At 50.9% G+C, this 27,328-nt stretch overlaps 1 protein-coding gene across 2 annotated transcripts; it reads right to left on the bottom strand.

Annotated features, from left to right (window-relative positions):
• Positions 1-2,875: 2,875 nt before the first annotated feature.
• TLE5 (TLE family member 5, transcriptional modulator) lies at positions 2,876-22,670 on the bottom strand. 2 transcript variants are annotated; one of them, XM_073323710.1, is made up of 7 exons: positions 22,263-22,670; positions 19,763-19,860; positions 17,047-17,110; positions 14,174-14,218; positions 11,733-11,795; positions 5,259-5,333; positions 2,876-4,171 (listed from the first exon to the last, which is right to left on the bottom strand). In XM_073323710.1, the coding sequence occupies exons 1-7, from the start codon at positions 22,287-22,289 to the stop codon at positions 3,953-3,955; spliced, it is 591 nt and encodes a 196-aa protein (XP_073179811.1). In that variant the 5' UTR covers positions 22,290-22,670; the 3' UTR covers positions 2,876-3,952. The 2 variants fall into 2 exon arrangements, with proteins under 2 accessions (XP_073179811.1, XP_073179810.1); XM_073323709.1 differs by having other exon boundaries at positions 2,876-4,174; positions 22,263-22,663.
• Positions 22,671-27,328: the final 4,658 nt, after the last annotated feature.

Below are 27,328 nucleotides of genomic sequence, written 5' to 3'. Positions count from 1 at the left end.
ACACTCACCATTCATTACAACACCTATATAGCACGCCTCATCTCCCAAAAAGTTTACAAAAACCTAATTAATTAATCCTCCAGCCAGAGAAGCAAGTATTATTCCCTTTTTATATATGCTGACCAGGTAAGTGGCCCAACCAAGGCCACAAAGAGAGACTGTGTCAGAGCTGGGATTAAAACCCAGGAGTTCCTGGGGACCCTGAGCTGTTCTGTGATCCCCCTTCTGCTCTTTCTAGTGACATAAAACAAAACAAAAAAGCTCCAAAGAACTAAAAATAAAAGGAGCCCACAAAAAATAGCAGCATGCAGTTGACTGACCCTGGACCAAGTGAGTATTATACAGGGCCATACGCTGCCCCCATGGTGCAGGGAGCTCTGCCCACAGAGGGAGTATAAGGCCCTGCAAGGCAGTCGTTAAAGGGACATCGAGGACCTGACATCTAAACCCCATTTCTGAAACTGACAAGAGCAGCCTCAGGTTCGACAGCCACCAGTTACAGCAATTTGACAAACCCACTTCCCTAGATTTTAAAACCTTTTTTCTCTCCCCTGTTGGCATGTGAAAGCACCCAACACCCACGCATGACGGTCACACACCCCATGGGAAATGATGAAATGCTCTAGATGCAAACTGCTGTTGAATGCACAAGGTACCTGTAAATGAAAAAACGAAGCTCCCCTCCCTCCCAAATCGCTGACAAAGAAGCTTGAGGTTACTGAAAAAACTGTTTCTGGCAGTAGTGGGATTTTTAAGCGCTCAACATCCTTTAGAGCAGCAGTCACACAAACTGGTCTCTTATAAACCTACCTTGTGTTTTCAGGCCAACCCTAACAAAATCCAAGGGGAGGGCAGGGACCCAGGCTTATTATGCAGCCTCTTGTACAACAATCCAAGTGAATTATGGTCTCCGCCCCTCCGTCACTTGCACACACCATTCTCTGAAGCAGCCCAAGGCAGGATAATGCACTCGATGAACCTCTGGCAAGGCAAATCCTATCTTCTTAAAAGGGGACGATCTTCTTTAAATGCGATCAGTTTGCAGGCCCGGTGGCTCGCGCTCCCCGACTCAGCCAGCCCCCAGCTTTACCTGGCCCTGAGCTTGCACTGCTGCAAGGCCTGGCAGCTTTCACCTCTTGACTTGAACGGGAGCAGGACTGTGCCGCCGGACAGCAGCACTCTCCCCACTCCAGCTGGTCTAAGAGATCCCAAGAGCAGAATGAGGTTATCGAAGCCAGAGGACAGCTACGCTTAAGAGCTAGCAGCCAAGTCCATCAGTGTGATCCCAGCCCCAGGGCAGCAAGGGGCCTGGATTGTCCAGAGGTGACGAGCAACAGGAGAGCAGCTGATGCTCAGCACCTCTTGGGGGTCGGGGGGAGAGATCACGCCTGCAGCATTTCACAGAAGGAACTAGTCGTGCGTAATCTGTAGAGGTCATATTACAAACAGTGGCAGACCAGCACAGATCATTTACACCAGCCACGTCTAGTGGCCCTGCGCTGTAACATCCAGCTGCCAAGAAAACCCACCACAGAACTTGCTCTTGGCCAACCCTGGCATCAGCTGCGTTTCCCCAGAAAGTCACCTGCTCCTCCCCCTTTAACTTCTCTTCGGCTTGCGCCTGCAGGAAGCCACCGGCCTATTCCTATGTCAGGGTCGTTTTGTTCCACCCAAAGCATCAACAGCAGCAGCAGCCTCTCCCAAAGTGGAGCAGCAGCTCGGGGCGCAGGGTTAACGCTGACAACGTGGTGCAATTGCAGAGCTCTGCACGGTGCCAGCGAAAGGCCCGTGGGCTGACGGCTGTATGAAGCCAGATGGCAGCTACTGCACCCTGGTGAGTGGGAGCGCAGAGCAGGGAAGGGAGGTTTTTCCTGAAGCAGGGAGAGCAGAGAACACCCAGCGCAGCTCCGGGCTGAACCAAGCTTGCCAGCACATGAAAGGTACTGGGGCCTGGACAGCAAATCCTTGTCCGGCCTTTTAGTCTAGGCACCACCATCAACCCTTCACTCGGTTTCATGTGCACAGGCAGGGAAGATTGTCACAGGAGTTAAACCCCCCAAAATCAGTGGGATTCAGGCTCCCTACCCCCTCTGAAAACCGCAACGGCACAGAGACTCAGAGAGAGACAAGGAAATCTCACTGCCACTGGAAGGCCAACTTCAGCTGTAGCCCTGATTTTGGGAGGGGGGGAGGGGTCAGGCAGAGCACACGTGGCCAGGTGCAGAATTGAGGCAGGGCTTCCCCAACCTCAGAGACTCCCAGCAGAAGCCCCTGTTGAGGACATGGTAATGGAGCAGGTGGGCTCTGGGGAAACCCTTCCTCATGCTCAAAGCGCACCTGACTCCTACGGCCTCTGGAGCATGCACTCATGTACACCGAGCGCTCACCGCCTGATGCAGTGTGCGTAGGATCAGGGCCTTGGGCGTGTTCTTCGCCCACTGCTCAGAGCACCCGGCAAAGGCAGCACCGTCCAGTGAATACAGCACTGAGCAGGAGTCCGGGTTTTATTGCCAGCTCTGCTGCTGACCTGCGGGGTGAGTCACCTCCTCTCTCTGTGCCTTGTTTCCCCCTCCCATCCTCCCTCTCTGGTCTATGTAAGTCTAAGCTCTCTGGGACAGGCCCTGCCTCTCACTAGGTGCTGGGTGCTGTACAGACCCAGCAGGGCAGTGATCTCAGTTGACTCAGCCATAATAGGAAGACCCACCCCCATTTTACAGATGGGGATACTGAGGCACGGAGCAGGGCCGTTCAAGGCCACACAACCAGTCAGGCAAAGAACCCAGGTCCTGTGCTTCTGCCCCAGGGGGTAGAACAGAACCCACCCTCTCCCCTTCTCTTTACCAAAGGCCCAGAGAGCAGCAGCTGACTCGCGGGGTTAACCAACCTTCTTATTTCTTTATTTGAAAGGCACAGCTAGTAACATCCTCAATACAGCATCTTCAGTTCCTCTTAGTATAGGTCGAGTGATTAAACACAAAAAGCAAAACAAGATTTCTCTCTAAAGGACTATATACAAACACGAGATTCTTTTTTTTTTTTTTAAACTCCATTTTGTGTTTTTTTTTTTTTAAAAGAAAGACACGCTAGCGCACTGAAATAGAAACAGAGAAAGCTGCAGTATCCTTTTTCAAACAGTGGGGGGGCAGGGAAGTGTGGGGTGGGGGGAGGTTCTAATCTGGTCTGATTTCTCCCCTCCCTTCCTCCCACCATCACAGACAGCCAGGTCCAAGGCTGAGGAGGGCCAGCGGGCGGGGGGGCTCCAGCCACAAGTGGAGAAGCAGCGCGAAGAGAAACACCTGGCGCCTGGGGGCGCTGGACTAGTACTGTGCTCCCAGGACGGGTTAAACAGGGATACATGCAGGGCAGCAAGGTGCAAAGCGGGCATTAGTGTAGGTGGGGTGCCGAGAGAGAACCGGTCCAGAACCAGCGAGACGCAATCGAAACCTACAGAGGTGGGGGCGTGGAGGGGCAGGGAGGACTGGGATGGAGAACGGGTCTGTATCTTTAAATACGCACCGGGGAGGGGCGGCGGGGGGAGAAAAGAGGCAGAACGGTACCACTGGGCTTGCATGCAGTACCCAGAGTCCAGACACAGCTGGGCCCATCTGCCCAGCCCGGGGTCAGATCAACCTACTGCGGGCCAAGAGCTGGGGACAGCAGTGCTCGGCCCGAGCCCAGGCCAGCGAGGGATCTGGGGGGCTGGCGGAGAGTGGAATTTAACAGCCCCGCGTTCGTAGCCGTGGTGTTTGTTGCTGCCTCATTTCTACTCCGTTCTCAAGGGAGATGGAGGCTCGGATTCCCACTCCCCCCCCATCCCGGGCATGGGGGGGGGGGCACCGCATGGGTTGTGTGCCTGGTGGGCTGCCACCGTACAGACTACTGCAGTTCTGCGGAGTGTTGACCAGAGCGATACTGCATCTTTTACTGAACCCCTCCCCCCCAACCCCTCACTTTAATCCGACTTCTCCCCGTCGTCATCTTGGTGGGTGTCCCCGTCGTGACCGTTCTTGTCCTCCTTGGAGAGGTGAGCTTGGGAGCCCAGGGCGGAGAGCGAGAGGAGCCCAGTGCCGGCACTGACAGCCGGGAGGGAAGGGGGCTGGAGGCCCACGGGCAGCGGAGTCAGGGGGAGAGCCAGAGCCTGGAGCTGCGAGAGCTGGTGAGCCTGAAGCTGCTGCTGTAGAGAATGATGGACAGACAGACAACGGGAGAGGGTCATGTGTCGTTTGGGAAGCGGGCAGCCCCACTCCCGCTAAGGGCCCCTCTCCGCTGGGGAAGCTGCTGCCTCTGGGTACCCCAGCTGCAAAAGGCTTCATCTCAAAATGCCATCTTGGCCAACAGCTGGGACTGAACCAGCGACCTCCAGCACTAAAAGCGTAGGCCGCTCAAGCTTGAGCTGAAGAGTCTGGGCTCTGTAGGGCCCTGTAACAGACTCGCCCCCCAATGTGGATCAGGCACAGAGGAGGACCTGTAACCTTCCCCTCCCCCATGAGTTACACTCATGACTGAGCTGTGTCCAGACCAGGCTACAGCTTTAGGCTCAGCCATGTTCCGGGCCCTGGGGGTGCTTGGAGCCAAACCTGCTGCGCGAGCCCTGCCTTATGCTTTGACCCTGTGCGGGAGCAAGGTCACTGGGCTGCGACCAGGCTCTAGCCCTGTTCCTGCGCTGCACGGATGGAGCCGAGCCAGACGGACCCCCGCAGCCCTGTCTAGACGCTCACATCACCGGTACTCGAACGCAGCTCGGCTGCTGATGGCTGAGTGAGCGCAGAACACAGCCTAGCCCGAGGCAGCCCAGTTGGGCTCTTATCACATGCTCTTGCTGGGCCAGGCCAGCCTGATGCAACTTCTACAACCCAGCCTGGCCAGGGCAGAGCTGCAACCAGCTGGCTTAAGCGAGGTCAAATGCTCTGCAGAGGGCACATGTGTGCATGGATCAGTGTACGATATGGTGAGTGGTGCTTGGGGGGCATCAGAGGCAGCTGCTGGCAACAACGATGTGCCAACAGCCTGCGTCGGTTTGGGTGGGGTGGGGGGCAAAGGCCAAGGGGACAGGGCTCAGAGCCCCACCAGTTCCCCTGCAGAAGAGCTACAACCCTCTCCACTGTGGCCCCACCCTGTGGCATGCCAGGGCCTGTCTGATTTAAAGAATTCAGGCTGGCGTCACTTGGTTCCTGCCCCGGGTTTAGCCAAAGGGATCTGAGGCTGGCGTTCATGCTCTCCCCCCTCCCCACAGCCGCTCCTAACCGCGCATCACGTACACGGATGATGGAATTCAGCTCTGGTGCGGTCACTTGCTTGGCTCGTTCAATGGCTCCCAGGACCTGCTGTTGGTGCTGGGGGGGGTAGAGAAGGGAGGGGGGGAAACAAGACAGCTTTTGAGTCATTTAAAATCACTGTGCGTTACTCAACACGGCTGGGTCTAGCCCAGGCCAGTGACCCCTCGGTTCTCCCAGCAGGTTGCACTGCCAGGCAGGTTAAACGCATCCCGACCTGGGTTAATTCCGGTCCTAGGAGAGGCTCAGGTGAGGAGGGAGATTGTAAAAGGGCCTGATCCTGCAATGCTCCCTGCGTATGAATGGCAGGAGAGATGTTCCCCCGAGCATGCGCTGCAGGATCCGGCCCCATGTACATATGCCGCTGATGGGTAGCAAGCCAAGAGATTTTGCTTGCAGGAGCTGAGCACCTTCTGCTTGTTCCCGACCTGAAGCCCCTGCCCCTCTCTGGATTTACTTGTAGCTGCACATGTGAATTCTGAACCCGGGAAAGGTGCCCCCTCACCAGCCCTGGCAATGTCCGGCCTTCACCTGCAGAACAGACATCACCGGCAGGGCAAGATTTCCCCCCTTCTGCCCCACCTGGATGACTCACACCCTGACTGTGAGAGTCTGTTCAGTCCTCTTCCTACATGCCACGGCTGCCCGCTCTTGTGTGCCACCCCTCCCTGCCTGCTGCACCAGACGAATTGCCCAGGGGAGATACACAGCAGGGGAGTGGGCAAACCAGAGAGCCCCCAGTGGGACAAGGGGGGACTAACTGGCACCTTCAATGGCTGGGGCGCAGATAGAGCAGGCTAGCCTCCAGCCCTAGATGTAACAGTCCCTCCAGATCAAGGGGGAGAGAGACTGGCAAAGCTGGGAGCAGTAGAGGGGAAAAGGGAGGCCACATGGCAGAACAGCCACATGGCCTACTGTCCAGCCCCCTACAGACTCCGGAGAAAGAGAGGCCGGTTAAATGGCATAAGCCCAACACAAAGAGTTAAAAATCAAAGGATCACCCGACATCAAGGATCAGCCCCACGCTACGGAAAGGGAATCAAAGGGCAAAATGCTGCCACAGCACATGGGGCACAAGCTTGCACTGGGTCAGGAAGCTGCAAGTTTCCTGCTTCTTGGTGAGCAAGTTCCAGGTTCTCCATTCCAGTACAGATGCCGTCCCTGGAGGAAATGGAGGAGCGGAAGGAACGGGAAGCTTCCCCAAGCCTGAGCGCTTTAGCATTGGCTTCCCCTACAGAGCTACAAACCCAGTCATTATTATGGCTATTATTCACCCTACAGGGACACCTACACGTCCCAGCTCAAACCGGGGCCTTAGGGTGATAGATGTGAGAGAATCTCTGTTCCTAGGAGCTCACGAGCTAAACAGGCCGGTGTTATCCCCTCTTCACCAACGGGGAACCGAGGCACAGGGAGGTAAAGCTCAAGAAGTCTGTAGCAGACCCGAGAACAGAACCATGAGTTCCTGGATCCCAGTCCAGGGCCTTCACCGCAGGGCATTCCTCTCCATAACACAGCCACCAGCCCAGACTTTTCCAACAGAGTTATGCCTAGGCCAGGGGACTCCTGGGTTATGTTTCACAGCCAATGCAGGGCACCCCCTCAAAGGCCTGTATATTGTTTCAATCCTGTTTATGGCCTTGGGGGACATCTTCTGATGAGCACAGTTAGGGGCATGGGGCTCTCCACTCCCTCACCTTCCCACCACACATGGTGCCAGAGGATGCCTTGGACTAGTCATAAAAATGGCCACATTGGGTCAGATCAATGGTCCATCTAGCCCAGTAGCCTCTCTTCCAACAGTGGCCAGTGCCAGGTGCCTCAGAGGGAACTAACAGGACAGAGCAATTATCGAGTGAGCCATCCAGTCATCCAGTCCCAGCTTCTGGCAGTTGGAGGTTTAAGGACACCCAGATCATGGAGTTGTGTCCATGACCATCTCGGGATTGAGGGACCCATCCTCCATGAACTCATCTAGTTCCTTTTTGAACCAAGTTATTCTTTTGGCCTTCACAACATCCCCTGGTAATGAGTTCCACAGGTTAACTATGTGTTGTGTGAAGAAATACTTCCTTATCTTAACTTTACATCTGCTGCCTAGTTAATTTCATTGGTTGCCCCTGGTTCTTGTGTTATGTGAAGGGGTAAACAACACTTCCCCATTCACGATTTTATAGACCTCTATTACATCCCTTCTCAGTTGTCTCCACTGCCCCAACCTCAAACTCCCGTACCAGCACATGGCTCGGTAGGGTAGATCGATTTAAACCAAAACAATTTAAAAATCACCAATTTTAATCATGATTTAGATCAGCAAGCAGTACCCTTGATTATAATAATCCATTTTAATCTTGTTTTGCATCTGTATTTTCTTGTTATTTTCCTAAAGAAAGGTGGATTCTCATCGGTTGGTAACAAATTGATTTGCAACTAAATATACCCTTTAGCCTAAATTAGGTGCTTCTTTTTGCCAACCAGGAAGATATACTGTATCTCTTCACATTTATTTAAGCAATTCTGTTAGAAGATGGTGAATGACTCATTTCTTATTTACTAGATGATTAATTTTTTAATTGTGGTGTGTCAAGCTCTTCCACTTGGGTGGAAATACAAAATTAAAAAAGCTCAACAACATTTTAAAAATTATTAGTTAAATAAAACTACATTAAATGGGCAGGATATGAGAGGAAAAAATTAAGTTTAATCAAAACACGTTTTGCATTTAAAACTAACTGATTTATTAAACAAATGAAGTATTACCTGTAGTTAGTGAACTGAATTGATTGTTTCTGGTCACAGTGTCCTTCAAGATATTAGAACTAGCAGATCTCATCCTTTCATACCTCCTTTTTATACATAGATTAGAAAATGACGAAGGGGAAATATGATAGAGGTCTATAAAATTATGCATGGTGCGGAGAAAGTAACGTGTTATTTATCCTTTCACACAACAAGAGCCAGGGGCAACCAATGAAACTAATAGGCAGCAGACTTAAAATTAAGATAAGGAAGTATTTCCTTACACAACGCACAGTCAACCTGTGGAACTCATTGCCAGGGGATGTTGTGAAGGCCAACATTCCTGCTTTTTCCAACTCCCAATTGCTTTCTCAATTTTGAATGAGCTTGTCACCAAACTGAATAAGTTGAATAAACTAAAATGAAGAATACGTTCCCCCTGCACCTGCAAAAGAGGCTACGGCGGTCAAAAGCTGAGTTAGCACTTCAACAAATGCTGGTTAAAGGTACTTCGCTGGTGCCTGCTACCAGTTCAGTGGTTTGACTTTAAGACTTCAGGTGCAAATATGTACTGCTTAATACAATTTAAATTATTTTAACAGACTATAGTAAATTTAGGCCTTAACACTTGTCACAATGTCAAATTTAAATTTTAAATATTTAAATTAAAAAAATCCAGTTTCTTTGATTAAAGAAATGGATTTTTATTCACCCTGGATCCCCAGTACAGCTGGACTCTGCCACCTGGGGGCCCATGCATCCCCCCCATCCCATTTCCAATGCAAGAAAGGCCTCTGCACCACCAAAGAAGTGTCAGGATTTGCTCCAACTGGACTCTGGTCCCTGTGCAGCACCAGGTCGAGTTTTACCCTTTAGTTGGACCATGCAGCGAACTCCAGGCTGCTTGGAGGCCTCACAGCCCCCATGAAAAGCAGCAAGGAAGAAACACTGGTTAGTTTAAGCACCCACGTATTTGCTCCAGAGATCAAATGCTCCCTGCCCTGGAACATGACCTGGGCACAAATTCTGATGGCAGGCAGCTTCGAGAGCCACTGGGAAGGCCAGCACCAATGCTAGAAAAATTCAGAACAGGAACAGCAGCAGCTGTGTTCAGAAAAGGCACTATGGTAATTGGTCCATGGGGTAGCAATCGGAAAAAGTCTCTGAATATTATCTCCAGCAAGTAGATTCTTCTCAAGTTTGGCATAGGGGCAGGGTGAGAGCCATGCAGTAAGACAGAGAGTGTTTAGCTGTGGCTAAGCTGTTAAAGAGCTCTGACCTGCAAGTTCCTTAAATTCTCCCCCAATGGAGAACAAAGTAGCCCCCCACCCCTATGGCTAATTCCGACCACAATTCCATTGCACGTCACATCATTTAAGGAGACTTGTACTGCAAATGTAAACACGCCAAGATGACCAAGTCAAAATCAAATTGAGGTGTCAGGTTCTCCCCTAATGCCCTCCTCCCTCTCCAATTAATCAGTCTTTTTTTTTTTTTTAAAAGAGAGAGAGAGGCAGCAAGTACATTAATTATTGAAGCAAAGAAATTAAAATATTAAGGAACAGCCACATGGAGGTGTTTTGTTTTGTTTTTTTTAAATACACACTCCGTCCTTCTAATAAGCTGCCCGCATGCCCCAACCATAGTTCACAGAAACAGCCGATGACTCTAATCTTGGGAAATTCATGGAGCGAGAACAGAGGCCATCTTCGTCTGCGGATGCTCCACAAAGGACAGGATATTTTAGCCATAACATGTAGAAAGGGGGAGAACACTCAAGGGCTACTTTAAATGTTTCAGGCCAGAGTTTCAGAACGGTCAGCTCTAGGGCTGTTGAGGAATTGCAGTTAACTCATGCGATTAACTCAAAAAAATGAATCGCGATTAATCACAGGTTTAATCGCACTGGTAAACAATAGAAAACCAATTGAAATTTATTAAATATTGTGGACGTTTTCCTACATTTTCATATACATTGTATTTTGCGTTGTAATAAAAATAATATACATTTTGATTTCAATTACTATTTTTGTTTATCATTTTTACAGTGCAAATATTTGTATTTTTCAGTTCACCTCATACAAGTACTGTAGTGCAATCTCTGTCATGAAAGTGCAACTTGCAAATATAGATTTTTTGTGTTACTTAACTGCACTCAAACAAAACATAAAACTTCAGAGCCTACAAGTCCACTCAGTCCTACTTCTTGTTCAGCCAATCGCTCAGACAAACAAGTTTGTTTACATTTACGGGAGATAATGCTGCCCGTTTCTCATTTACGTCACCAGAAAGTGAGAATAGGCATTCGCATGGCACTTTTGTAGCCGGTATTGCAAGGTATTTACTTGCCAGATGTGCTAAACATTCGTATGCCCCTTCCATGCTTCAGCCACCATTCCAGAGGACATGCTTCTATGCTGATGACACTTGTTAAAAAAAAATAATGCGGTAATTAAATTTGTGACTGAACTCCTTGGGGGAGAATTGTGTGTCCCCTGCTCTGTTTTACCCGCATTCTGCCATATACTTCATGTTACAGCAGTCTCGGATGATGACCCAGCCCATGTTCGTTTTAAGAACACTTCCACTGCAGATTTGACAAAACGCAAAGAAGGTACCAATGTGAGATTTCTAAAGATCGCTACCACACTCGACCCAAGGTTTAAGAATCTGAAGAAGTGCCTTCCAGAATCTGAGAGGGACGGGGTGTGGCGCATGCTTTCAGAAATCTTAAAAGATCAACACTCCAATGTGGAAACTACAGAACCCGAGCCACCGAAAAAGAAAATCCACCTTCTGCTGGTGGCATCTGACTCAGATAATGAAAATGAACATGTGTCAGTCCGCTATGCTTTGGACTGTTATCGAGCAGAATCCGGCATCAGCATGAACGCATGTCCCCTGGATGGTTGCTGAAGCATGAAGGGACATATGATTCTTTAGCGCATCTGGCACGTAAATATCTTGCGACGCCGGCTACAACAGTGTCACGAGAACACCCATTCTCACTTTCAAGTGACATTGTAAACAAAAAGCAGGTAGCGTTATCTCCTGAAAATGTAAACAAACTTGTCTGGCTGAGCGATTGGCTGAACAAGAAGTTGGACTGAGTGAACTTGCAGGCTCTAAAATCTTACATTGTTTATTTTGAATGCAGTTTTTTGTGTACATAGTTGTTCATTTGTAAGTTCAACTTTCATGAGAAAGATAGCACTACAGTACCCGTATTAGAGGAATTGAAAAATACTATTTCTTTTGTTTTTTACAGTGCAAATACTTGCAAACAAAAATCAATATAAAGTGAGCACTGTACACTTTGTATTCTGTACAATGTCACTGAAATCAGTACATTTGAAAATGTAGAAAACATCCAAAAATATTTAAATAAATGGTATTCTATTATTGTTTAATTGCACGGTTAATTTTTCTAATTGCTTGACAGCCCTAGTGAGCTCCAATGGAGGCATTAAAGCAAGTGATCACATCTTCCAGATTTGGTGCATCGGGTGCAGAGCTCTTTGGAAACAACCTGGGCCTGATCAGGAGGGCTGAGCGCTTGAAATTATCTGACCACACCTGCCCAAATCGGTGGGGTGGCCCCACAATGCCCACTGAACTCAAGAGGGACCTGAAGGCACTTGGCAACTGGCAGGATCAGGCTCTTCTAAGCAGTGTTTTTAAAGTCCCCACTGCCCGCGATTCACAGTGTAAAAAGGTTACCTCTTGAGACAGGTAGGGCAAGACTTGAGCGCAAATCCCATTTAACCGCTTGACAATTTCAGCCTGGAATTAAAAACAAAAAAGGTCAGAAGAAATTGGTACACTCCCTGCAGATTATCTGCCCTGATCAAGGTCTGTTCACCTGAGCAGCCCCCCAACCCCCAACCTCCCTGCCTCCTAGCAGGAGCCACCCAGACTCATTTAGAAAAAAAAAATAAATCCACTCCAGACCCTTGCAAAACGAAATCCTGCTGATCCCACCAACTGAGTTTTCAATATTCTCCCTTCCCTCTCAGGGACTCAAATATGCATTTAATAAAGAAAGCAGGGGCCTATAGGAAGGAAATTTATTAGAAACCAGACTGGGAAGTGCTGAATTATGTACAATGCTCAGATTCAGACAGACATTTGTTTCACTGTTGCTCTCACTTCCAAGAGGGAGAGGCGGTGGTGAAATCAGTTGTAGGTCTCCTTGGAATCATCTCACCCCCTCCCACAAATTATTCTTTTTTTTAAATTCTATAAATCTTGAGAGTTTGCACCAGGAACGTTCTCCCAGCAGCTGAGCTAGCAAGTGGGAGACTTGGTTAATAACAACCAATAGGCCCAGGGAGAGACAAAGGCCGATACTTAATAAGGGCAAAAAGAAAAAAACCACAGCAGAGATCAGATAAAACAACAGTGTCAGTTGGTTCCCATGGGGTTTACTAAAGAGACTCTAAACGTTTTTTTAACACTTCTCCTGGGGAATGAGCAAAGCTGTTCATAAAAAAATATATATATATAAAAATAAAGGACGGATTCCAACTGAAGGGAGAGGAATACAGGGCCAGGTTGATGTTGCAGACAGGCACCTAATGGGCTTTACAGAAGCCATGAAGCAGGTTGGGGACCTAACATGAAAAGCTAGAGAGGATTCAGAGAAGAGCCAGGAGAGAGATTAAAGGATTGGGAAACATGCCTGGTAGCGTCAGACTCAAGGAACTTATCAAAGAGAAGGTTAAGGGGTGACTTGATCACAGCTGAAGCACTTGCACGGGAAAGAGATGTTTGATAAAAACCGAGGGCTCTTCACACTAGCAGAGGTCTGACAAGGTCCAGTGGCTGGAAGTTGACGCTAGACAAATTCAGACTAGAAACAAGGTGCAGACAGAACCCAGTTTTTGGTTTTATTTAAATAGCCGTGGAACGAGGAAATCCGTATGTATAGGGACTGGTGATTTTTTTGAGTGCCCAACGTGAGACAACAGAAGGGGCCGGGTATTTCCTTAGGAGTGGGGGCTCATTGCTTTTTGAAAATCAGGCCTCCAGAAAGCACTGAAAACAGCTGGGGTCTACAAACTGTGCTTCATGTCCCCTACTCGGGCCTGCCAAATTCTGCAGCATCTTCCATCCAGAGCAGGGGTTGCCCTTTAACTAGAAACATTTAATTTTGGATTGGTGCTGGGGCCTGGGTCAGCAGCAGGGGTTTGAAGTTACCCAGAGGCCCACAGAAGAGACCGAATTTTACCAGCCCCCACGCCAAAGAGAGATTTAAAAGGTGCATAAAATCTGCAGCCTCCCAGATTCTCCCCATCAAAGAGACTCCCCGTCTGCCAGCAGCTTGCCCGTCCCTGGGGCTGTTATACAACAGTGGACCACAAGCATTTTCTACGGCCTGGGAACACTTAAAAAAACAAAACCAAAAACCAAAAAAAAAAAACCCATACAGCACAAGTCCTCGTGAATCACAGGCTAATTGTTTTCAAAGACTCTTTAAAAGATTCTTCCTGCTTCCCCTGCCTTTTCAGTGGAACACGTGACAGGGAGGAAGCAGCAGCTGCTAAGGAGATCAGCAAGTCCAAACAAGATTTCCGGGGGTTATGAACTAGGCCCGGCTCTGTGTCGTACTGAGCATTCCAACAGCTCTCCGGAGGGGAGGCTGCTCAGTCTGGCATCACACCCTTCAGGGGCCCTACCTCTGATCTGTGCCTGTCTATGGACCACTGTGCCTCCCCAATCCCCTGGAGATGCCCACCTCATTCCGGTCCTGCACCTTCTCCACCGGAGCCGAACATCTGACAGGACATGCAGAGCATGGAGTGTCCCATCCCCCCCCCCCCACCCCCAGTCTCCCCTCTCCAACTGGACTCTAGCCCCAAATCCATGGCCATCTGCCATGGAAATATAATGACCAGCAAGCATCGAGGCAAGCGTGCGTCTGTGCAGGGGAGCCCAAGGAAATGAATCCATCATGAAAGCAGCTCAAATCTTACAGCCTAGAGAAGCTTCATGGCTTTTTGATGACTCCCAAAATGAAATTAAGCCAGCAGAGGCGGGGTGGGGCAGGTCAGAGAGGTTCAGTGAAGAAAGTAACTAACTTCTTAGAAAGCCCAACCTCCTCCCACCCCACCCCACCCCGGCAGCTGCAGAAAGCGCCCAGAGAGAGAAGCTTGTCTCACCTGTTTGTGCATTTCGATATTGAGCCCGTAGGACATCTCGTAATACTGCAGGGGGGAGAGGAAAGAGAAACAGCAACAACTCAAGACTCCACGTGCAACGAGCGTCACAAACAATCAAACCGTTTATAACGAAGTTGCAAAGGAGCCGGATTGGAGTCACTGAACGGGTGGGGGGAGGGGGGATAGCTCAGTGGCGTGAGCATTGGCCTGCTAAACCCAGGGTTGTGAGTTCAATCCTTGAGGGGTCCATTTGGGATCTGGGGCAAATATTGGGGATTGGTCCTGCTTTGAGCAGGGGGTTGGACTAGATGACCTCCTGAGGTCCCTTCCAACTCTGATATTCTATGAACATAGTGTCAGAGGAAGGTGAAAGAAACCCTGCAGTAAGTAGTTCCAGGAGTACGGGTCAGGAGAGGAATTAATCTCCCCATTAGAGGCTGATTTATGCCCTGGAGCATGAGGGTTTCACATCCTTTTCTGCACACTTGGGGTGAAATCCTGGTTCCACTGGTATCAAAGGAAAAAGCTTCTGTCTACTTCAACGAGGCCAGTGCTGCATCTCTGGGGTGTTCTCGTGTTCACTGCATAGCGCCGTTTGGATCCGCTTATTGCTTCATTCCGATTAATGTCAATGCTCCCGTGCGAGGATTTTCTTCTCTTCGTTTTTAAAGCCGACCAGGGAACAGGGGCCCTCGCTAATTGCGATTCAAAGTTTCATGACCACAGCAGCCAACAAATTCAGAAATAAAACCCTTCTGTTCGCTCCCCGCTAGCGGGCTACTGGCTACAATGGACAGAGGGCAACAGCTGTCTGCAGGGGGCACGTGGGATTAAACTGAATGATTTACTTAGGTGGGCAGCTTTTGGGAGGCAGGGACTGGTTTTCTGTTCTGTGCCTGTACAGCACCGGGCACAATGGGGTTCCGGTCCCAGATTGGGGCTCCCAGGCACTACCTAATAAATGGCAGGAATTCTCTCGCTCCCAGCCCCACCAATTGGCAGAAGGTGAGAATTGCTGGTACTCACTAGCTCATGAAAAGAATTTCATCCTTCCACATTGTCCCAAGCCCCTATCCTCCGCCACCTCTGGTTCAAAGCACGTATCAATGAGAGCTGGGGCTGCCAAAACTTCCCCATCCCTGTCCAAAAAACAGCTCTAGCACCCCTATCAGCCAACTTCCCCTGTTCGTGTAGCAACCAAGGCCTGGGATTGAGGCAGGGGGATGTATACAGAGTAGGACTGCCCTTTTTATTTCTGCTTTTAAATCCGTAACTCCTCCCAGAAGAAATTCTGCATTCATTCCTGCCTCTTGTCTCTACATTCCAGGGCAAGTGCAGCAGCTGTCTGCCTGGCTCTGGTTCATCTTTATGGACAGCGCTAAGAACTTCCATCAAGTCCTTGAGCCGAGCATGTCAGCCCAAGCCTCATCATCAGCTGCAGACTCTGTCCTTCCAGCCCCTCCCCACCTGTGGCCGGGAGTTAAAGGTGCGTGTTTAACTATACACGACGGCAACCCCCTGTCCAAAGATGGCACTACCGAGGGCTGAGTTTTGACCATGTCTGGGAGAAGAACAGCAGAACAGTGTTTCCCTAACGAATGCCAACGTCAAAGCGTGCATCAAGCAGCCAGTTCCCTGCCTGAGTCTCTGCTGTCCTTGCACCTTCACTCCAGCACCCACCGCTCTGACGTGGCAGCGTTTCACACCCACTCTGTGTTGGCGTAGATGACTGTACGAGGTAACGAAGGATCAAGCCTGGGGTCTAAGTTACGCCCAGCAGCTGTGCTACAAGTCAGCGTTGTCTGGCGTTTGCATCACAAAACCCACTTTTACGGCAGTTTCAAACGTTGCTAGTTTCCAATACACCGAGCTGAGGAGAACACTGTCTCGCCCTTGCCTTCCAGCCCTTCACCACCACTCGCAAGTCAAAGCCTCACTACTTCCTATCAGGTTGGGATGGGAAGTGACATCCCATTTTACTGACGCACTGAGAGGTCAGTAGCAGAGCCAGGAATCAAACCCTTGGATCTTGATGCCCAGGTCTGAGCGGGAACTGCTTGGCCGTGCTTCCTCCCATCAGCCTGTCAGCTGGGGGTTTCCCCAGCCCTCCTTTGATTTCACTCCACTTCCATCTTCCCTAGCACGTAACACCTCTGCTTCTCCAGTGGCTGGCTGGCCCCAAGTTCTCCTGCCTGTTGCTTACAGAACACGGATATCCCTTTCCCAGGACTGGCAACTCCCTGCCATGTCTCATGATGCCCCTGCCAACACTGCCCTGAGAACCTTCAGGTCTCCCCCAAAATACCTCTGGGTCAGTTTTTAATGACCCTTCTCGCTGTGGTATCTGAGTGCCTGGAGACCATGTTCGGCTCCCTGCTGGAAAATGGCATGTGACATGCGCGTTTCCCTTACTCTGTTGTCTTGTCTATTTTGTTCGTTAAGCTCTCTAGGACACGGACTATCTGTACAGCGCCCGGCACAACGGCAGCCTACTCTCTGCTGGCCCCATAACAATCTGACTTATTTCCTTACAAATCCAGCTTTCTAACTTCTCCTCTCTTTGGGGCCCATCAAATCTGTATTTGTAGTTTAGCGGTTCTCAACCATTCTTCTAACACATCTGCCCTAAATTTCCCCTCCCACCTCGCCGGGGACCCCACCCTCACGTGGCAACACAACAGAGGCAGGAAGATGGTGACATCTGCTGGTCACCCACCAAGTGGATAAGCCGCGTTCCAGTTACTTTGATGGGGGGAGGGGAGGGGAGTCGTGTATTGGGCAGATCTGAGAGTTAGAGTTCTGTTTAACCGTGTCCCACTGGGTACGCCCCTCGCCTCTGCCCCACGCCCTCCGCTACTGGAGAGGAGCCTTACCATGACATAGTGACGTTGCATCTCTGATTTCTCGCTGGCCAGCTTGTCACATTCCAACTTCAAGCTGAAAGAGCGAAAACAGACAGCGGCTCAGAGAGCATGGCTAGAGATCACAATGGCTTTGGGGGAGCTACAAGTCTCAGCTCGTGAACAGTTGTTTCCTGTATGTTTGTACAGCACCTAGTGCAATGGGCCCCCCGGAACACGACAGCAATCGAGAGGTTATAAAGAAGACTAAGCTCTTTGGGATACAGACTGTCTTTGTGTTGTGTCTACAAATAATTAAAGAGATCCTCTAACAGCATTAGACTGCCCAGTGACGAGAAGGGCTTACACTCCTTGGATCCACTCCTGCAGCCCTTACTTAGGTGAGTTAAGTCACAGGTGTCAGGAAGGATTGAAGCATGGATCTGTTTCCAGAAATTATCACATGGGCTATCGGGACAGGATTACACACACTCTCCCAAAAGATTCTGGGTGCATTATGGGAAAGTAACAATTACCTGACTAGTTTCCTGACAATGCAGACACTCAAAAAACAAAGCCAAACCAGCATCTTCTATTATTTAATGTATTTAAATTTAATAAAGCAGGTGATTTCCACGGCTAGAATTTCAGCATGTGCCATGGTTTTGTATTTCAAACGAGGAACAACTTTACCTTTACCTGCCCAGAACCTATTTCTTCCCAGCAGATTAGGTCTCGCAAATGTCTCCCACTGAAAGACCTACAGTCTACTGCAGCTGTATTTCTGGCACTTGCATACACCATATATGGCTCTTCTGAAGGCAGAGGTGTTCTGGGAAATCAGTCGTTTCTGAATAGCGACTTCTGCCCACCACAGACTTCTGTTGTAATACTTTTGGCATGACGGAAGAACCCAATGCACAGCTACAGACTAGGGACCGAATGGCTAGGCAGCTGTTCTGCGGAAAAGGACCTAGGGGTGACAGTGGATGAGAAGCTGGATAGGAGTCAGCAGTGTGCCCTTGTTGCCAAGAAGGCCAATCGCATTTTGGGATGTATAAGTAGGGGCATAGCGAGCAGATCGAGGGACGTGATCGTCCCCCTCTATTTGACATTGGTGAGGCCTCATCTGGAGTACTGTGTCCAGTTTTGGGCCCCACACTACAAGAAGGATGTGGAGAAATTGGAAAGAGTCCAGCGAAGGGCAACAAAAATGATTAGGGGTCTGGAACACATGACTTATGAGGAGAGGCTGAGGGAACTGGGATTGTTTAGTCTGCAGAAGAGAAGAATGAGGAGGGGGATTTGATAGCTGCTTTCAACTACCTGAGAGGTGGTTCCAGAGAGGATGGTTCTAGACTATTCTCAGTGGTAGAAGAGGACAGGACAAGGAGTAATGGTCTCAAGTTGCAGTGGGGGAGGTTTAGGTTGGATATTAGGAAAAACTTTTTCACTAGGAGGGTGGTGAAACACTGGAATGCGTTACCTAGGGAGGTGGTGGAATCTCCTTCCTTAGAAGTTTTTAAGGTCAGGCTTGACAAAGCCCTGGCTGGGATGATTTAATTGGGGATGGGTGCTGCTTTTGAGCAAGGGGTTGGACTAGATGACCTCCTGAGGTCCCTTCCAACCCTGATATTCTATGATTCTATGAACTTGCACTCCTACTGTTCAGCAGAAGCCTGACTGGGATGCAAGGCACATGGGAAAATCATAGCCGTGCTAGATGTACAAGCTAACAGCCATGAAAAGTCATATCCATAAGGGCACAAAATGGACAGATCCTAATGGCAGATTCGATAATTAAAGAGGATACCATCAGGTTGATTTAGCCCCCACATTTTAGGTGTTGTTACAATAAAAGCCAAATCTTAAGATCCTTAGAAACATTTCTTTGAAAAATTTGAAATTCTTTAATTTAAACATTCCTCTGCAGCGGTGGCAACCGAAACATTGCCGCCACGGGCTAGTGCATGGGAGTTAGAAGGCAAAACTGATTAGAAACTCCCAACCAGAGTGCAACTGGCTAGTCCATCGTCCTCGTCATAGATGAGCAAAGGACAAACCAACAGCACTGCTGCTCAAGGGAAAATTTTAAAGCATTCAGCTTTCATTATCTACAGGGTTATAACACTGCATGATTATTCTTTTTCCACAACCTGCTGCCATTTTAGCCATGGCCAATCCTTCCTCTAATGCGCTCAATTACATTTCAAGTCTGGCCACTGGGAAGGAAGTCCTCCTCCAAAGCACATTGCTCGGGTCTCTTTCTCCTCCCTCTGGGATCACCTGTTAGGATCAGTTCTATTTCCCTGGCAACTGCAGTGCTATACTAGGGGGAAGGCTGAGAGAAACTGCTCTGGTTCTTCCAACCGTCTATCATCACGTAGCGATCGAGCAAATCAGCCTCTGGACAATCCTTCCCGGCCTGGAGAGCCCTTTTTTAATTTTTAAAGCGTCACACCAGAAGAGAACGAGTGACAGGCCCTGGGGACCCACCTGCGAAAGCATCATTTATCACCGCCATCTCTGGCTAGATACCAAGAGCGTCACGTATTAGGAGAGCAGCCGCTACGGCTCACCGGGAGGAGGGGTGTCACCAAGACAACACCGCACTTTGGCCTGGGCACTGGAAAACATCCCCGCTGGCTCCCAGCAGTCCTTAGGCACCGAGAGCCGGACCAGGCGCAGAAGGGCTGGAGGACACTGTCGCCCGCCAGGCTGTGGCTAGCCGCAGGGTACTCAGGCTCACCTGTGATACTGAGCCTGCAGGAGCTGGAATTCGTCCTTAATCCGGTCACAGGAATCGGAGGTTGTGAACTTCAGCTGCTGTGGCAGGTGAGACGAGCCCTTTAACGACACAGAACAGAGCGCCTGGCAATGTGGCAGGAGGGAAAGCAATGCCCCGACCAGCCCTTGCCCCTCCAGCACAGCTGCCCTCACGCCCCACGGATGAGGGTCAGCACTGGGCAGTCACCCCCTGCTTCCAGGCCCCTAGCAATGACTGCAAGAACAGCACTGGAGCACTTTTGCTCCAAGGAGCTGGAATTAATTCATAGGCTGGACGAAGCCCTGGCTGGGATGATTTAGTTGGGGATTGGTCCTGCTTTGAGCAGGGGGTTGGAGTAGATGACCTCCTGAGGTCCCTTCCAACCCCGATATTCTATGAGTCTATGAATTAAGCAGCACTCCACCCCTGGGAGACACCTATTACCCCCATCTCTCAGATAGGGAATGCAGGCCCAGAAAGATGACATGACTTGCCCAAGGTCACGTAGCCCTGGCACTGCCCTGCTGTCTACAGCACTTAGCAGAGGGCCAGATATCTCACCGACTCCCAATCTTTAATGCGTTTATCCCCACGGCACCCCTGTGAGGGAGAGCAGGGCTCATCATCTCCATTTTACAGATGGGAAACTGAGGCACAAACAGGCTAGCATCCTAACCGCTAAGCCCCGCTTTCACCTCGCTGATCACCATTCCCAGGGCCTTTGCCACAACGCCTCCTTTAATAACAGGAACCAGGGCACCTCTTCAACCAGGAAGCACCCCACTCGAGAAATCCGACACAGAATTTTACAAGGAGAATTGACAAGGGTGGAGGTGGGTTTATGACACCCTCCTCCCCCACCCCCGATCTTCCAGCCTAGTTTGTTTTAAGGCAACACTCCTACATGGCTCTAAATAGACGTGGGTATTAAAAAGTGGAGGAAGAACAAACATTTATTCTTTTCTGTCAGGATAATCATGGGCTCAAGCCCCCACTGCAGTAAGGGGGGAGGAGAAGAGAAATATTCCAGTGAGCACATTTCCCCCTCCCAAAAAAAAAAACAACAAAAAAACAGAGGGAGCAAAGCAACCAGCTTTATGGAAAGGAAAAAAGCTACTCAGGTAAATGTGCTGATTGACACACACACCCCAACACACCACACTCCCCCCAATACCCTCTGCACCCCTCCCACCACCATGTCCCAGCCACCATCCCCCCAAACACATCTAGTACCCCCAGCTCCTGCATCCCACCAGCCTGCCCCATCTAGCACTGAACCCCCAACTTGTCTCAATCAGCACCCCAAAATCTAGCACCCCTTCCACCAGCCTGCCCCAGCCAGCACCCAACCCCTACACTGCTGCACCCAGCACCCCCATATTCCAAGTAGAACCCCCAAGCATGCAACCCCACAGCAGACCACAACCCGTACCCCCAGCATTCGACCCCCCAACTTGTCCCACCCGGCACCTCCATATCCCTCCCAACTTGCCCCACCACCCCACCCAATTACCCCACTGCACCCCAAAATATGCCAAACCACCCCCTCCTCACAGCAACACCCCCTTTCCCTGCTGCCAGGGGCTAGGCCCTTCAAGCACGAGGAGGCAGTGGCAGCTTCTCCCAACTGCACTTCCTGGGTCAAGGGGACCACCAGCCACCCACTTCCCCGCCGTGCCCTGCTGACCCCCCCATGCCACCCCCACCCTCTCACTTCCTAAGCCCCCTCCCTACACCTCACCTCCGCCAGGGCCTCTCAGCCACGAGCCACCCGGCCCAGCCCCTAAGCACATATCCCCAGCACCAGCTTCGCCTCCAGGCCCTCCCACTCCTACGCATCCCCTTACCCTCCGGGGCCCCCTGCATTTACCCCAGAGCCCCCCGCCCCACACACATACTCCTGTGCTCGGAGTCTCCCAGGCACCCCCCCTCCCACACCAGTGCACCCAGCTCCTCCACGCATTCCCCCCATGCACACTCCAGTGTGCCCAACCCCCCCCCCACGCATTCCCCTGCCCCCATGTGCACTCGGCTGCGCCCAGCCCCCCCCCCCCCGCGCACTCCGGTGCGCCCAGCCCCCCACCCCACGCATTCCCCGCCCCTCCCGCGCACTCCGGTGCGCCCAGCCCCCCACCCCACGCATTCCCCGCCCCCCCCGCGCACTCCGGGGCGCCCAGCCCACGCATTCCCCGCCCCCCCCCGCGCACTCCGGGGCGCCCAGCCCACGCATTCCCCGCCCCCCCCCGCGCACTCCGGGGCGCCCAGCCCCCCACCCCACGCATTCCCCGCCCCCCCCGCGCACTCCGGGGCGCCCAGCCCCCCACCCCACGCACTCCCCGCCCCCCCCCGCGCACTCCGGGGCGCCCACCCCACATTCCACTGCAGTGAACTCCCCCCCCTACCCCACGCATTCCCCCCGCCCCCCCACGCACACTCGGGTGCCATCGGCCCCCCCCCACTCCCGCGCGCCCCCCCCCCTCACCGAGTGCCGGCTTTGCGGAAACATCATGTCAGGCTCGGCTCCGGCTGCTGCTGCTGCCTGGGCCGGGACCAGCCGCCGCCGCCGCCGCCTCCCGGGCACTGGGCCGCCCGCCGCCGCCTCCCGCGCTGCGCCTTTGTCCCCCCTCTGCGCAGCGCCCCAGCCCTGGCCGCCTCCCCCCCGCTGCGCTGCGCGGCGCGGCCCCGGCCCGGGGCTGCAGCTTCCCTCGGCGGCGGCGGCGGCGGCGATTGTTTAATGGCGGCGGCGGGCTCCTGTCCTGCGGCTGATCAGCACCACCTGCTGCTGCTCCCTCGCCTGCTGCATCGCCCGCCCTGCCCGGAGCCCGGCGCTGGGGGGGGGTGCGCGCCGCGCCGCGCCGCGCCGCGCAGGCAGCCTCCCCTGGAGCCCACTCGCTGCCGCAGCTCGCCGGGCTGCGCTCCCTCGGCCCGGCCTCGCACCGCCCCCGCGCCCGCCCCCGCCGCGGCCTGAGCCGGGGCCCGGGCCATCCGCCAGCGCCGGGGCTGGTGGTGACCGCCTCCCCGGGGCCCCCGGTGCAAGCCACTCCCGCCCCTCTCCCCAGGCTGGGGAGCGGCGCCTCCACCCTGGGTCACTTGGCCTTCGCCTCCCTTCCCTGGGCTGCCCTTCAGCGCAGCTCCCTGCCCTCCTGCGTCTTCCTCCCCCCCAGGAGGGATGGGAAGGCCGCCCTTTGGGTGGTCGTGGCAGCCTCTCCTGTGCCCAGCATAATCCACTCCCGCCCCTCTCCCCAGGCTGGGGAGCGGCGCCTCCACCCTGGGTCACTTGGCCTTCGCCTCCCTTGCCCGGGCTGCCCTTCAGTGAAGCTCCCCGCTCAGGTTGACCTCGAATGCATCTTCCTCCCCCAGGACTCTGTTTAATGCAGGCTGTAAGATCCTTGGGGCAGGGATCCTCTTTTTGTTCCCTGTTTGGCCACACAGCCCAGCACAATGGGGTTTGGGCCTCTAGGCCCTACTGGAATACAAATCAATCACCATCATCATCCTCTCCGTCACTAGACTGTGTTTTCTTCCCAGGCCGGGTCTCTCCTCCTGTGCTGTGCTGAATGCAACTCCCCTTCAAAATGTCTCCTTCCCTGCCCTGCAAGCTGGGAGCTGGAGAAGTTACCTGAGAGTCCCCAAAGGCACTGACCGTTTCCGTGCAGTTCATCGAATTGGGTTTCTTCAGACTGAACCCAGCCAATTAAACCTAGCCATGCAGCAGGCCTTAGACATGACCATCTCACCCCCTTGGCTATTACAATCTCTGTTATGGAGTCAGTTATCCTTTCCTGGGTGTCTGGCTGGTGAGTCTTGCCCACATGCTCAAGGTTTAGCTGATCACCATATTTGGGGTCGGGAAGGAATTTTCCTCCAGGGCAGATTGGAAGAGGCCTTGGGGGTTTTTCGCCTTCCTCTGCAGCATGGGGCAGGGGTCACTTGCTGGAGGATTCTCTGCGCCTTGAAGTCTTTAAACTTGAGGACTCCAGTAGCTCAGACATAGGTTAGGGGTTTATTACAGGCGTGGGTGGGTGAGATTCTGTGGCCTGCGTTGTGCAGGAGGTCAGACTAGACTATCATGATGGTCCCTTCTGACCGTAAAGTCTATGAGTCAGGAAGTGCCCCGGGATCTTTCATTTCCACCTATATGCAGGCAGCAGGGGCCACCATTTAATGTCATGCCCGCGACCGGATGGCACTTCTAGCAGTGCGGTACTCGCTGAAATGCAGCGTCAGCGTTGGGTATGCAGCCACACTGCGGCGGGACTTGGCCTATGGACGGAAGAACCGTAACAGCTGAGCTATGGTAACGTGTCTGCAGGGGCCTTGGTTTATGTCCTGGCCATGAGTAACTCCAGAGCTAAAATCTGACATGGAGTCTAAAGCTAGGAATTTTCAGACCTGGAATTCCCAATGGGCTGTAACAGTAGCCATGGGAGCGAGTGGATGCTACGCCTGCCAGGTGAGGGGGATATAACCTTTTGTAACCCTGCCCCACAACTCCTGTGTGTCACATCTTTATTACATAAAAAGAACAGGAGGACTTGTGGCACCTTAGAGACTAACAAATGTATTAGAGCATCAGCTTTCGTGAGCTACAGCTCACTTCATTGGGTTTACCTCACGAAAACATATGCTCTAATACATTTGTTAGTCTCTAAGGTGCCACAAGTCCTCCTGTTCTTTTTGCGGATACAGACTAACACGGCTGCTCCTCTGAAACCTGTCTTTATTACATGGTGACTAAGGGAATCTTTGCCTCAAATGAAGCTACCCACATCCTGCAGATTAGAAGGGAACCAGGAAGAGATCTGGAGCAGGGATACCATTTGCAGCACTTCCAAATTGTCCTGGAAGCAAGTGGCATGGCGGAGAAATCTGAGAGGGTGGAGTTCCCCACGCTTGTACCTGGGCCAGGCCCCGAATATTGGCGAGCTATGGTACGAGCACGTGGTAGCACAAAGGGAACGGCAAATGGCAACACGCAGCCATTCGAATATTCTTGGAACACTGGGATCCATGCAAGAAGGTCAGTTGGGAAAAGTACATTTTCCTCTGGTGCCAGATGAGACCGTGGATCATTATGTTACAGGCCTGTGTATTAAAGCTAAGCCATGTGAATTGGAACAGTTCATAGATATACTGTCTACTAATTAGAGACTAAATGACATAACTGCGAGATACATAGGTCAAAGCAAGGTTGTTATGAGAATTGGATTTGACTTTGCAAAGGGCTGGATATTTTCAAGGCTGGTGAAAACTCTTTTCTCACCGTGTTAAAAAGCAGTGAAAGAACTGAAGTGCAGCGAATCAAAAATGCGTACAGACAGAATACAAAGGTAAGTAAACAGCAGAGATTTATTGTTTGCAGTGAATGTGGAAGCGATCACAAGATGACAGGAAGGTGTGCAGCCCGAGGGATGCAGTCTCAGAGACACAAGAAAGGCAACCGTTTTGCACAGGGTGTTGCTTTCAGTACAACCTGAAAAGACATATAAAAACAAAATACATTCGTGGCCAGACAGCGCTGACTATGAGCTTTGATGGATCCCTTACCGAGCAAGCTGATACAACAGGTTGGTTCGTGATGCTGGAAATAAATGAACAAAAAGTAAATGAATTCCAGAGTAGATGCGGGAGTTGAGTGCCACTTAATCGCACTTGGCAGAACAAAAACATTAGTGACCACCTAATGTTAAAATAAAACAAACACATAATGAGCCCCCAGGTCTAAGCTATCCCGATATATCAGCATAAGGACAGATTCCATTCTGTACAGTTTGAAACATTGAACTGAGAAGGACTCAATGTGTTTGCACTGAAGAGCAGTTTGCAAATGCATATATTTAAATGGGTGCCTAACCCAAACAAGATGCAAGAGAGATTCTGGGAGTGTCTGGCAAGGTATTTGAGAGGCTTCGATGCTTCAATGCATCATATTGACTTACTGCCCCAAATACCTGTTCTATGTAAAGAGACAATGTGGGGGAGGTAATATCTTTTAGTGGACCAGTTTCTGTAGATGAGAGAGAGAGCCAAGCTTCTGAGCTTACACAGAGCTCTTCTTCAGGACATGTTCTGTATAAAGTCCAGTTAGCACTGCCACTGAGCAATAAAGTAAAAACTGAACTTGGCCAGGCAATAAAATTAGATGCAACTGAGTGAACACACATTCCAGCTGCTTAGGTTACGCGTATGGTCACCACAGTCAAACCAAGCAGGTTAAGGATTTGCATAAATTTGAATAAGGCCATCAAACATGAGAGCTACCCCATGAGAACAGCTGCAGAAGTCCTGTGTAACCACTCAGTTATTTTTCTTTTAAGTGAGCTGTTGCACATCACATCGAGTAATAATAACCCTAGCTTTTATATAGCACTTTCCACAAGTAGTGCTTGTCAAAGTGCTTGACAAAGGAGGTTATATCACTAGCCCTTGTTTTACAGATGGGGAAACTGAGGCATGGCAAGGTGAGGTGACTTGCCCTGGGTCACCCAACAGCAGAACCAGAAATAGAAGCCCCGTCTTCTGAGTTCCAGGCCAGTGCTCTAGTTTCCAGGTCATAGAGTTTGCACATTGTGGGGTTCCAGATACACAGATACCAAACTAGCTTACAGTTCGCTAGTGGCTCATTTTGGCAATTCTCTTTGATATATCAGTTTAAGGACCACAGGTCAAGCCGTCATCATGTAGAGTCCAATGGGTCAGCAGTAAAGTCAATGTAATCAGCAAAGAACACAATTGTAAGAAGTCCTTGCAATTTCAAAGAATCCATACATCCCACTGTTAGAATAATGCAATACACCACACAATGCTTTGGGTCTATAATCAAAGCTGGATGTCTCCTAAAAGATACGCTCAACTTCAACCACAAGCTGCTGGGCTAGATGCAGGAATTGCTGGGTGAGGCTTGTGTGATTCTCATTTACATTAATGCCCTTTTACATGTAAAATGAGTGAAAATGTAATTTGCTGCTCTGGCAGTATGACAAGGGGCCTTAGTGTGAATGAGAACCAGATCCTATGAATCGAAGATCGTGAATAGAAATGGCCAAGTTTCACACAGCTCAAGTGTCAACTTGGAATATATTCTTGTGTGTGTGTGTATATATATATATGTACATACTGCCCTCAGAGACAAAGTTACATTTGCCATCTGTCACTGCTCCTATACTGCAAGCAACTAAATGGAGATTCTCCTTTAACTCTAGCCAGCCTGGGCTTTTAGGGCAGGAGGATTTGAATCCTCTCCCTATCATTGATCTGTCTTTGTGAGTGCCCCTGATATGCTCTGTAGTGACAACCATGACACCCACATTGCTGTGGATTTATTATTAAATAGATGGGTGGGTTGGGGCCAGAGTGAACACTCTCCTACTTTGACAGGTTTCAGAGTAGCAACCGTGTTAGTCTGTATCCGTAAAAGGAAAAGGAGTACTTGTGGCACCTTAAAGACTAACAAATTTATTAGAGCATAAGCTTTCGTGAGCTACAGCTTATGCTCTAATAAATTTGTTAGTCTCTAAGGTGCCACAAGTACTCCTGTTCTTTCTCCTG

This window comes from Lepidochelys kempii, chromosome 25 (assembly GCF_965140265.1).
Source record: "Lepidochelys kempii isolate rLepKem1 chromosome 25, rLepKem1.hap2, whole genome shotgun sequence".
Lineage (NCBI taxonomy): Eukaryota > Metazoa > Chordata > Testudines > Cheloniidae > Lepidochelys > Lepidochelys kempii.
This window is presented reverse-complemented; position numbering and strand designations above follow the sequence as displayed.